The sequence below is a fragment of the Polyodon spathula genome, chromosome 22 (genome assembly GCF_017654505.1).
Source record: "Polyodon spathula isolate WHYD16114869_AA chromosome 22, ASM1765450v1, whole genome shotgun sequence".
Taxonomy (NCBI): domain Eukaryota; kingdom Metazoa; phylum Chordata; class Actinopteri; order Acipenseriformes; family Polyodontidae; genus Polyodon; species Polyodon spathula.
This window is the reverse complement of record NC_054555.1, coordinates 28,051,888-28,064,100: the sequence shown is the minus strand read 5'-3', so window position 1 is coordinate 28,064,100 and position 12,213 is coordinate 28,051,888. Positions and strand designations below refer to the sequence as shown.

General features: G+C 47.3%; 1 protein-coding gene across 1 annotated transcript in view; it reads left to right on the top strand.

Moving 5' to 3' along the window:
• LOC121297126 (beta-adrenergic receptor kinase 2-like) overlaps positions 1-12,000 on the top strand; it is a 41,932-nt gene extending 29,932 nt beyond the window's left edge. The window contains exons 4-7 of the mRNA XM_041223189.1: positions 7,998-8,071; positions 10,289-10,390; positions 10,800-10,874; positions 11,908-12,000. Of these exons, the coding sequence (XP_041079123.1) occupies positions 7,998-8,071; positions 10,289-10,390; positions 10,800-10,874; positions 11,908-11,985 (329 nt within the window). The 3' untranslated portion in view covers positions 11,986-12,000. The remainder of the gene's footprint in view (positions 1-7,997; positions 8,072-10,288; positions 10,391-10,799; positions 10,875-11,907) is intronic.
• The last annotated feature ends 213 nt before the right edge of the window (positions 12,001-12,213 follow it).

Sequence of the window (12,213 nt, the reverse complement as noted above, 5' to 3'; positions counted from 1 at the left end):
TGCTTACTTACAGTTAAGAAAACTACTGCCAGTGAAAAGTGGCTATTGCAGTCTGATTTGAAACTTAAAACAGAGAGTCCATTCTACATACTGTATCATCCACAGGTATCAGGTGTGTGTTGCCCATTTATATTCTTTCGCACAGTTTGAGCTGTAAGTCTTTGGATCTGCATTAGCCAGGACACAGGGTTCTGCTGTATTGAATTTGGTCTGTACTGTACTGCATACGCTGCTGGTAGCTCTCTATCTCTCTCCATCCTCTTGACCTGGATCTCTTTGTGCTCAAGCCTGTTCCTGCTGGGCTCACTACAGTGTTTCTAGAGCAGTAATCATTTATGGGCTCTTAATGATCATTTTTAAACCTGCATTTTTGCGGACCTCGTTTCACTGTATTTTTGTTGTCGGGGGTAATGTTGCTGGGACAATAAATCCCCTCTGTGTGAAAACACCAGCAAGATTTATACAGAGTTTAAGGGTGCAGGATTTGGATGGGACTGCTTTTTAGACCAACACAATAGAGAGAGCTCTCCTGCTGTGCCGAGCCATCCCCCAGAGGGATTTTGCATTAGGTGGTGTCCCTCTAACATGCATGGGGTGCCCGTGATTGATGGGTGGAAAGCCCTGCAGTGTTGTGTTCAGTTCGCTCCATCCTCTCTCCCCCTCCCCCTCACTGTTGTAACTGTTGGTTTCCTCCCAGTCTCTCTCTCTCTCTCTCTCTCTCTCTGCGGTGATGCATGCAGGCTGTGGGGAAGGAGATGTAAAGAGAGCGGCGCATAGGAAATCACGGCACAGGAGTACACGGGACTGGAGCGGAGCTTGTCTTGTACTCTGTACTTGGGAAAGAGTGCAAGCCACAACCACAGTGCCGTCCAGCAAAGGGCAGCACAGAGGAGCAGTGTTGGGAAACTTATTTTACTTCCAACGCCAAACTTTCTTATCTCTTCATTTTTTACTTTTTGTTCAAAAAGTTTTCTAAAAATACATTTTACGAGGTTGCCTGTTGACACAAGCGCTTGTGTTCACAAGGGAAATAGATTACCTTTTTTTTATTCTAGCTGGGCAATAGATTAAGCTTCTCGTCTGTTTGACATTTGAAATCTGCTTTTAAAAGCAAGGAGCAGGCTGTGGGAGAGGTGAAGAGACTTGTTGAGTTTCTTCACCCAGGTGTTGGAATGCTCTCTGCCTGGTACAGGAGTCAGCGACCTTGTACTGTAGAGGCATGTCAGCAATCACAGTGCATGATAACTCCTATTGCAGAAGAGATGGCTCTATCTGGGTCTCGTGTCCATTCGGGTGACTGTGTGTGTGTGTGAGAGAGGTTTTAGTACCACACCAACCCTCCGCAGTGAAAGTGCGGTTAAATTAACAGGGAAGTACCGCTTGCATGAGCAGTGTTTCATTTTTTGTTTCGCAATTAGACCTGTAATAACTGCAGCTAGCAGAGTTAAAATGCAGTTCATGTAGCATTTTCCTAACCACAGTATGCTGGACCCATTTACTTTGTACTGATTTTATTATTTAATGTGAGCCCACACTGTGACTAACCCCACTGTGTTCAGATCTAGTCAGGGTTTTCTTTTGGTTTTCCATACTAATAGACTTGTCTGCTGTGGATTTCTAAATCGTGCTGTCTGATGCAGGTGTTCGAAAGCATTGTTGCTAGACCACTGTAATGGTGTAGCCCAGATGGCAGCACGCTCATCTCTGTCGCTCTCTGCTCCACCGTGCAGATGGCAGCACGCTCCTCTCTGTCGCTCCCTGCTCCACTGTGCGGATGGCAGCACGCTCCTCTCTGTTGCTCTCTGCTCCACTGTGCAGATGGCAGCACGCTCCTCTCTGTTGCTCTCTGCTCCACTGTGCAGATGGCAGCACGCTCCTCTCTGTTGCTCTCTGCTCCACTGTGCAGATGGCAGCACGCTCCTCTCTGTCGCTCTCTGCTCCACTGTGCAGATGGCAGCACGCTCCTCTCTGTCGCTCCCTGCTCCACTGTGCAGATGGCAGCACGCTCCTCTCTGTTGCTCTCTGCTCCACTGTGCAGATGGCAGCACGCTCCTCTCTGTTGCTCTCTGCTCCACTGTGCAGATGGCAGCACGCTCCTCTCTGTTGCTCTCTGCTCCACTGTGCAGATGGCAGCACGCTCCTCTCTGTTGCTCTCTGCTCCACTGTGCAGATGGCAGCACGCTCCTCTCTGTCGCTCCCTGCTCCACTGTGCAGATGGCAGCACGCTCCTCTCTGTCGCTCCCTGCTCCACTGTGCAGATGGCAGCACGCTCCTCTCTGTTGCTCTCTGCTCCACTGTGCAGATGGCAGCACGCTCCTCTCTGTTGCTCTCTGCTCCACTGTGCAGATGGCAGCACGCTCCTCTCTGTTGCTGTCTGCTCCACTGTGCAGATGGCAGCATGCTCCTCTCTGTTGCTGTCTGCTCCACTGTGCAGATGGCAGCACGCTCCTCTCTGTCGCTCCCTGCTCCACTCTGCTTCTGAAATATGGATTCCACGGAGGGAAGTTTGCGGTGCTGCTGTTATGTTTCCACATTACTGTGTTTGGAAAGGCAAAAGTGCTTGAGGAGAACAAACAAAGGATTGATAGAGTTTCACATAGAGCTGTACCTTCGATCCAGATAAAACTGCCCACGCATTGCTATTGTATAGTTCTTCATTAAGAATTACATGCAGCGTTTCAGCAGCAGAATCCAGGCAGCCATTCTTTGAAACCTGGATTTAAAAGAGATCTGCTCAGATACTGTTAACCGCTATCTTCAACTTTAATTTGCATGTTTTTGCAAGTGACATAGTTGGAAAGCATTTTTTTTAGCAATGAAGGACAGTAAAACTGCAGTATTGCACAGTATACAGCAATGGCATGGATATGCATTTATTATTGCAGCATTCCAGAGCTGTCTTGTTCAGTCTATAACAACCAATGAAGGGACTGTTTCAAAAGTGGTCCTTTTGAGAGAGGTGATTTTTAACATGGGAGATAATGCACATTGCTTCATCACAGTTCTTCCTGTGGAGAATACAATGATATATACATGTATGGGTCATAAAAGTGACAGTTTCTAGGCGATTAAAATGCCAACAGAGATGCAAACACCACACAAGTAACCTTGACCAGATAAAACTGCACCCCACAGTGCTGAATATGTGTGCAGATTTGCAGCTTGCTTGTTCCTAGCCCCTGTCGGTGTCCATGTGCATCCCATCAGTCAGGCCCCCCCTGTTCTTGCCCCTGAAAGCATTGTAAAGGGGGAGTCGGCTGAAATGACTTGCATGTAGTGTAGCTGATTGATCGAGCTGGGCATGATTACAGCACAGCATTGCTCCGAATGCAGTCTGGGATATCTAGGACCCCGGGCACAGGCATCCTGTGGTATGATCACGTTTTTTGATGCAGTGTTCTGGTTGGCTACAGGCCTGGCACACTGAGCCAGCTCTGTCCCTATGGCAACCGCAGCCTTCCTGTCTCACTGCACTGCAATGTGCAAATGTGTCTGTCTGTGCAGAGCATCTCTTTCAACACTCCTCCAGTCCATTTACAGAACATTCCTGAGCCTTTCCAGGTTTTCGGTGTAAACTTGAATTTGACCCACCATGCCTCTTTTGCTCAAGTCTCTTCCAGTTCGATTAAGCTGGACTGGCTCAAGCAGCAGTTCCAGTTTAATTCCGCCCTGTTGCGAGTGTGTGCATGCATCTGGATCCCTCCCTCCCAGTTGCTGGGTCCTTACCCCTGGCTCTGTGTCTGCTGCTTGGCTTTGCTTCCTAAGGTAGCCTCTCAGCAAGCGTGAAAAGACAACAAACACGCTGTGTTAAATATTTGTTATCCTGCTGAATTGTACCTGCTGTAGCCAGCATCGATGTGTGGCAGCAGCAAAACACAAATCTGCTGTAGGAGAAACATTAAGAAATGATTCATTTTTGTGCTGTGTTTCCCATGGTAACCAAAAAGTCCTGGTAGATGAAGCACACAGACAATACAACATACTGGGTTCGGGAGCTGGTGCAAGTTTAAATGTGATGGCACATTCTTTAATGGTTTAAAAATAGCAAGAAGATGCAAGGAGACTTTCATGTCATAGATAATGTTTTTTTGTAATTTTGTATATCGGCAGGGAGAGCAAAAATATTCCTTCTCTCTTACTGTTCCCAAGCGTTGTGTTGTGCAGGGCCCCTGCTTTTGCTGGAAACTGAAAGCGTGCCGGTTTGCAAGCCGTTGACAGTGTAATAAGAGTTGTTCCTAGAGTGAGCACCAGTCATCAGAGATGAACATGTCTGACTCTGAGAGTGTGTTTCACTGGGGAACTCTTTGCCAGCCATTCTCAGAAGCACAGCCTGCTGCTTCTTCAGAAGCACTCTGTGATTCGGGTCCTTTTTAAAGGTTAATAGCTGTTGTTAATTTCTGTCTCATTTATAGAGCAGGTAAAATGGTACATGAACAAACAGGTCTGTCACGGTTGTGGGTCCTTGCGTTCAAGCTGCAGTCTTCCGCAGTGTTCTCTGTGATTTGCTGTGTAGCCTGGCTTGCTGAATTATGGCTGTTGTAACTCTGTCAGTGCCTATTCCAGTCAGACTTTCTCCCAGGACTTCCTTGAGTATCGCCTGAACCCTGAAGCCTTCCTGCCCTTCCCTTCAAACTGCTAAAGCAATCTAAGGTTCCTTATACTGCTTGGAGTGTATGCAAGAAGCATTTTGTTGTATCAAAATGGGTATATTGATTACAGTAGATCAGGTTCCTCTTTTTGGTCATGCATTTTTACTGTGACTATGTGTGGGTGGAATTCATACTGTAGCCTTGCGCACACTGCGGTTGCTGAAAGCGATTGATTCATGCTGTAAAGGTTTGAGGTTGCTTGTAAATGTAATTGTTGTCCAGCATCAAATGCTTTGGTCATCTCTGGGATGCATCATTCCCAGGGAAGGGTCTCTGGTTGGTTGGTGCTCCCAGACTCCTGGTGTCTCCCTCTATCCCTCCCCATCTCTCTCTCTCTTTCCCTGGACTGCCCTGTGTGCTGGGACTCCCTGTTTTTGCATTCCCTTAGCAAACCACCCAGTCAGGGAGAAGTGCTGATACTGGCGGCTCTCCAAATCAAACTGTCCACTGTGATCACAGCTGAGCCTGCCGAGGAGAGCACATTCAAACCAAACCAAACCATGCACGTGATCACAGCTGAGCCTGCCGAGGAGAGCACATTCAAACCAAACCAAACCATGCACGTGATCACAGCTGAGCCTGCCGAGGAGAGCACATTCAAACCAAACCAAACCATGCACGTGATCACAGCTGAGCCTGCCGAGGAGAGCACATTCAAACCAAACCAAACCATGCACGTGATCACAGCTGAGCCTGTCGAGGAGAGCACATTCAAACCAAACCAAACCATGCACGTGATCACAGCTGAGCCTGCCGAGGAGAGCACATTCGAGGAGAGCACATTCAAACCAAACCATGCACGTGATCACAGCTGAGCCTGCCGAGGAGAGCACATTCAAACCAAACCAAACCATGCACGTGATCACAGCTGAGCCTGCCGAGGAGAGCACATTCAAACCAAACCAAACCATGCACGTGATCACAGCTGAGCCTGCCGAGGAGAGCACATTCAAACCAAACCATGCACGTGATCACAGCTGAGACTGTACTGCACAAAACTATATGGGCCAAAGCATCATGCTGCATTCAAATCCTTTTTTTTTCCCCATTTGCATTCACATTCTGTTAAGGATTTAAAGCATATTGTATTTATTTCTGTAATTCTTATTCTCCTTTTTTTGGTGGTTCAAATTGGAGGGTTGTGCAAGGGTCTTTCTTTCTCTCCTTCTGTCTCTCTCCTCCTTCTCCCTCCAATCTGTCACACACAAGGCTACAGTAGCTCTGTATGCAGCAGAGGCTTTGATGTTAATTTTAGTTACAGTGACACTGACGCTTCCTGTGACTGGGTTAAAAGGCTCTTATTTTTGTGAAGGACAAGAAGGTTTTTTGTTTGACAAAATAGACAATGTATTTATTTATTCATTTTCTTATGAGACTGATCAGAGTAGCGATCTCTGGTTAGGTCACATATCAGGGTTAGAGCAAGCAGTGCTTTCTCTCCACGCCTGTCTATTATTGTTATTGTTTGTGTTTAGCAATGCATAGACCGCCAGGGATTCAGATGAGTGTAGCAGTCCCTGCTGCTATAACAGGAGATGCAGTCTCTAAGTGATCACACAGCCTGTCTTTAGAGACCCCAGCCCCCTTGCTGCCTGTGCGAGTGCCTCACGTGTGGAATGCAGCAGTTCATTCTGCAGAGACTCCAGTGGGTTGAACTGGGCGCGCTCCAGTCTTTAAGCCTTCTTTTGAAAAGGCTTCTTGTTGTGAGTACATCATCAGTAGCATTCTCCCTGTTTTTTGTGCAATGGTGTGAAATAGTTTGTTCTGGCTGGCCCTGGCTCCTTTGCAGTAGGCAGCACTGTCGTAGGCCAAACAAATATTATCCTTTTATACTATGAGAGAGACGAGGTGGAGCAAGCAGGATTCATAACGCAGATCAGAAATGAGAGGAAGTATTTGGCAGGCATGGGAGAGAAAATATCTTGCATTGCCCCCCATCTTGCCTGCAGGCTTTGTGCCGAGCTGGGTCAGGAGCCAGGGCTGGGGGGGGAGCCAGGGAATTCTTCAATGATGTCATTCACACCCCGCCCCCGGACCCCTCTTGTCCACTGCACAACATCAACAACAATCAAACCTCCCCCTCAGTAAAGCCATGCCAGCCGCACTCCTCACTGCCACACACACACACACACACACACACACACACAGTGCTGAGCACTGCTGATTTCCTGATCGGGGTCCCTGTTTCCTTACTGATCTGATCAGAGCTCTCTGAAGAACACTGTTGGGATTGGCTGTTCTTTCATCTTCCCAACATTCGCTTTATGCGTGCATGCCAGGCTATCTTTTGTTTTATGTACGGTGAGTGCCCTCTGTGATCAGCGACGACTGACGTGTTATTCAAAGGAGCCACTGTGTGCGTCCTGCTTTTCTTTCTTTTTTTTTTTTTTCACTGCTGGAGATTTATTTGGCCCTTTTGAATTCCACTTGACCACCCAAAGTGCTGCTCACGAGAAGACGTCAGTACAACGGCTTGGCTTGCAGGGCGGGTTGCATCACTCACAGAAACGTTCCACTGGATGGATGACGATACAAAGGATAGCTGCAGTGTGGGAAAAAAAAAAAACCTTGCTGTCATAGCTCTGTATAGTCAGCTAGGGCAGCTTGCCCGTGCTACAGACTGACACGACCTCAAGGAATCCTGCATGCAGAGGAGAGTTTGATTAGCAGGGCTATTATCATTCAGCTTTGTGTGTATTGTTATTCCAGATTTAAAAAAAAAAAAAATAATAATAATGGCAGAGATATACTCCTGCTCTGGCTGGTGTAGCGCCCTCTACAGCTGACTGCGGGTGAGGATGAGAGCAGGGTGTGTGTGTGTGTGTCACGCTGCACAAAGTAAACATCTTTATTGTGTTGGCTGGGTTTCTCCTGTGTATTCAGGTACTTCATTACCTGCAATGAAACATCTGCTCCCTTCTACCTAATGTCAACATCACAGCCTGCGTGTGTGTGCTGGGGGGGTCTGCTGACCTGCGCTCTGCAGCCCTGCTTTGTCCCAGTGTGTCTCATGGGCTGGGTCCTGCATTGTCAGGATGTGGTGCATCCAGTAATAACTGTAGTAGCTGCTCGTTAATCTTCTGATGGATTAAGCTTGAAGTTGTTTGTTAAGTGAAATATGACAGGGCTCGTCCCTTTCACTGATTCATTGTTTGCTGTGAGTGATTCAGCGCTGTGGTTGGTAAACTAATACTGCTGCTGGAGCAAGTCCATTCATTATGAGTCCCATTATGAGATAGAGGGAGCTCCTGATGTTTATTGTCTGTCTGTAGCCTTTTTTCGAACCCAGGACCTTCTGCTTCCTACTGATTTGTGTGTGACGTGGTTTACTCTCTCTCTCTCTCCCAGGGTTCCTGCTCTTCAAAGATTACTGTATGACAGAGATTGATGAGGCGATCCCGCAGCTCAAGTTCTACGAGGAGGTAAGGACCTGAACCATGACCCCTGACCCCAAACCCCGCTGACATTCCGTCATAGCTGACGAAAGTCCCTCTGACTGTCAGTCTGCTATACGACCATAAATGACTCTCAGGATGACTTTCCTTCCGTTACTTTGGGTTTTTCCATGAGGATAGTCAGACTTGATTGAGTCTACCCTCATGAGAAAGAGAGACAGACACCTCGGTTATAAACTAACAGACACTTACAGAATAGTAAGTGTGCTTGCGCTATAGAAGAGAAGGCAGGATGACTTGCTCCACGTCCAGACTCACTTCTACAGACGTTCATCCTTTGCTACATGAAAAAGAACGCAAACGCAGTCCCTGGCGTGTCCTCTCCCCAACCCTTCTCATCGTATCTTTTGAAGAATGAGAATTGGTACTTATTTGCGTTCATCTGTTTTAAGATACATGCATACTGTCGAAGCTATCACCCTGCACTCTGGAGCAGGGTCCTTGTGGAGGAGCTACAGGCTGGAGAACTCTGCTGTATGAAGCTGGATATGGAAAGGTTGATTATAATGTCAGCAGTCTGTCTGCACATCCAGTAACGGCCTCGAGGAGACTCCAGGGAATCATCCTCATGCAAATCCTTTAGGCGCTGGCTGTTGATTTGGGTCAATCAATGTGATTGATTGAACCCAACAGGCTGGGACACGTGGGTGACGGGTTGCTATCCACAGAGCTCCCCTTCACAGGCCAGTTCAGGAGAGGGCTGCTGGAGGAGTGGATCTGCGCATGTCTGTGGCCTGAGCAGCATTCCCACCTCGGAGTACATGAAAAGAGAGAGGGGAGAGGAGAAATCAAAAATACCTCCCAATCCTCCACCCCCACCTTGTCAGAACAAGGATCACTGTGTGAAACCTGCTTGTTCTCTGCCAGTGAGCGCTTACTGTTGCCTAGCAACCTCAACTACCCTCCCCAGCGTCCTGCTCAGACACTGACCGTCCCATGCTGGCAGGCGGAGCGGGGTCACCGCTGCTCGATGATATCACTGTCAAGTGTGTTACCATGGAGAGAGGAGGAGTGTGGCACAGAGAGACGAGAGCGATTTGAAAAGATTGAGGTGGAGGAGAGCAGAGCAGAGTGGAGATGAGAGGGAGGGAGATGGAGAGCGCCCCACTTCAGTGCTGTGCAGCGTCTCCTAATTACAGAGGCACTGACTCACACAGAGTGCGCGCACTTTCACAGCGCAGCTGTTCACCGTGTCTGTGGGGAGGGTACTGATCATATCCTGGATTAATAACAGCAACATCCACGCAGTGAATATAAAGAAAAAGAAGAAAAAGGGGAAGCCAGGGTGTTTCTAGTGCTCGCTGTAGGAGTGCTAGCGGCTGCTGTCGTGTAAATGTTTATAACTCCTGAGCAGTGCTTTGGAGATGAGCAGCGCTGAGGTGGATCATGTGAGCGGGCTAATATGATAGAACTGACCCCTCATCAATTATAATGAGTAGCTTTGACACGGCAGGGTAATCTCTCATTTGTAGCAGCGCCGGTGGTGATGGGGAGCCTTGCGCTGTTCCTGCCTGCCAGGGAATAAATATCCACCTGGGAATCTCCAGGAGAGCACATAGATCCTGCTCCGCGACAGGAATCGTGCTCTCTGGCCCTGAGCACTCAGCTCTGCACTTACTGGTGGGGAAAAAAAACAGTAAGCGAGGAGGAAATACAACTTGACAAATGTGTAGCTGCTTGTGCAGTTTAATGACCTGAGGTATAGTACTCTCTCACGTACACACAGACACTCTCACACTCTCCCCTGAAACATAGGCAGTGTCGAAAAGCTGTGTCCCAAGACATATTCTTATATGAATTAATAAAATGCTTGCAGTGTCTGTATTACTGGAAGTGGCTTGCTGTGTGCAGTACAAGCAAGTTTCTGTCTGTACATATTTATACAAAGCTGCGATTCCACAAAGCTATGATCCCTTTTGAGAAAGTGCCTGTTTATTGTCATTTCCACACTTTCCAGCTCCTACAGTCCATGGCTGCTGTGTGCTCTGTCTCTGGCGTGCTATGTCTTTTTTTTTTTTTAGTTTCTGCTTTATTTTGTACTTTCACTTCCGCAGTTCACGGTCACTAATGGAATTCACCGTCCTACTGGGCTGTCGAGTGCATGAGCTGAAATGCACAGGAATGTGTTTAAAAACAAGTGATACTCAAATCTATCCTTGAATATTTATTTTTTTCTCCTTCCAGATAAAGGAATATGAGAAGCTGGACTCCGAAGAGGACCGCCAGTGTAGAAGCCGACAGATTTATGATAAATACATCATGAAAGAGCTGCTGTCCTGCTCCCATGTGAGTGCACTGTGGGCTTGGATCATAGTCTGCATAGATAATAATAGCAGGTACAGCCTAGTGGTTAGAGAGGAGGACTGGGGCCAGGGGATTCAGTGTGCCTTGATTCAGGGAGGCAGCATTCAGTAGCCACTCAAACTTAGAAAGCCTCTGCGAACATCGTTAGACGTCAGTGCAACCCAGTAAACCTTGAAGTGTTCAGGGCTGATACTGTGTTGCAGCATTGCCTCACTGCCTCCTTGTCTCTTGTGTTTTCTCTCTCAGCCCTTTTCTTGCAGTGTGCAGTTCTGATACTGTGTTGCAGCATTGCCTCACTGCCTCCTTGTCTTTTGTGTTTTCTCTCTCAGGGCTGATACTGTGTTGCAGCATTGCCTCACTGCCTCATTGTCTCTTGTGTTTTCTCTCTCAGCCCTTTTCAAAGAAAGCTGTAGACCACGTGCAAACTCACCTGGCCAAGAAGCAGGTGCCCCCCACACTATTTCAGGTAAGCCCTCCTGGTCACCTCACCCTCAATCACCTGGGAGTTTTCCTTCAGTGCTGTTTGAAACAATGGCAGCTTACTCTAAGTGGGAGCTACTTTTGATGTGTCAAGACGTTTTCTCTTTGTTTGTTTGCTTGGGGTTTTTTGTAGGTTATGTTATGTATTCTTCTGCTGGGAGAAAGGAGTTTCTTAAAAGATGTTTTGGTGAGGAGGTCATGGACTTCAATTAAATGTGTTGACACTAAAATAGACAGAATCTCTTGTCTGTACTGCACCAGCCCACCAACACAGTCATTTTTCAAAAGAGTCCCTGTTGTGTGGCGGAAGAATGAAAAAGCAGTGCTGTGTTACAAGCAGCCCCCTGCATGGCAGTGCTGATTGTGCAAGACGCAATCTTGTCGTCTCGCTGTCATTACTTCAGGCCACACGAGTAGACTATTTGAATAACATTCTGCAGTCAGGAAGAGACGTTGGCAGCCTGCGAATCTATAAATAATCCAGAAATACAGAGAATAGGGGCAGCCTTCAGAAAAACAGGAACTGCAACACTGGATGTTTAGCCAGTCAGGATTACTCACTATGCATAATAGCATTGGATTCATTTAATTTACAGACACACACCAGGATTATAGCAGCTAGCAGGGTCCTGCAACTCACAACACAAATAGAAATGGAAGTCTATTTGGGGTGGTGTTCTTGTTATGAGCACAGTGTGTAGAAGACTGATGTCATCCCCCCTTGTTTATTCACAGAGCAGGGATAGCACAAGCAGTGCCAATCTGCTTTTACTGTATAGTGAAAAGATGCTATGCAATCGAGAGTGGCACGGTATTACCATGGAGTTGGACTGTAGTGATGGAGCAGTTCAGTCTCTCATCACGAGTCTCGTTTCAGTGTGCGATTCAGAGCCCAGGTCTCCAGTGAAGAAGGGCTTGTGTGTTCACCTGTTGCCCCTCTGCTCTTGAGTATCCAGGGTGTGTCCTCTCCCTGCTAGGAACCAGTCTGATTGCATTCCTGTTCTTGTCTTTCCCTGCAGCCGTACATAGAAGAGATCTGTGACAGTCTACGGGGGAAGATATTTCAGAAGTTCATAGAGAGGTTTGTACAGGGTTAGGTAAAGAGTAAAGAACTTCAAATGACATTGTAATGTGTAAACCCTTCCTAACAATAGCATTGAGCATGGAGATCTTCTCTCTCATATTGTTATTGCAGGTCACACTATAATAATGATTGGAATTATTATTATTAGACTGTTGCAGGTCCCAGTGCACTTGATCACCCTGAGACTGCAGCTGAGGCTGCGAGTGAAAGGGTTACTAACCTGGGATCGGGTTTCAAAGAT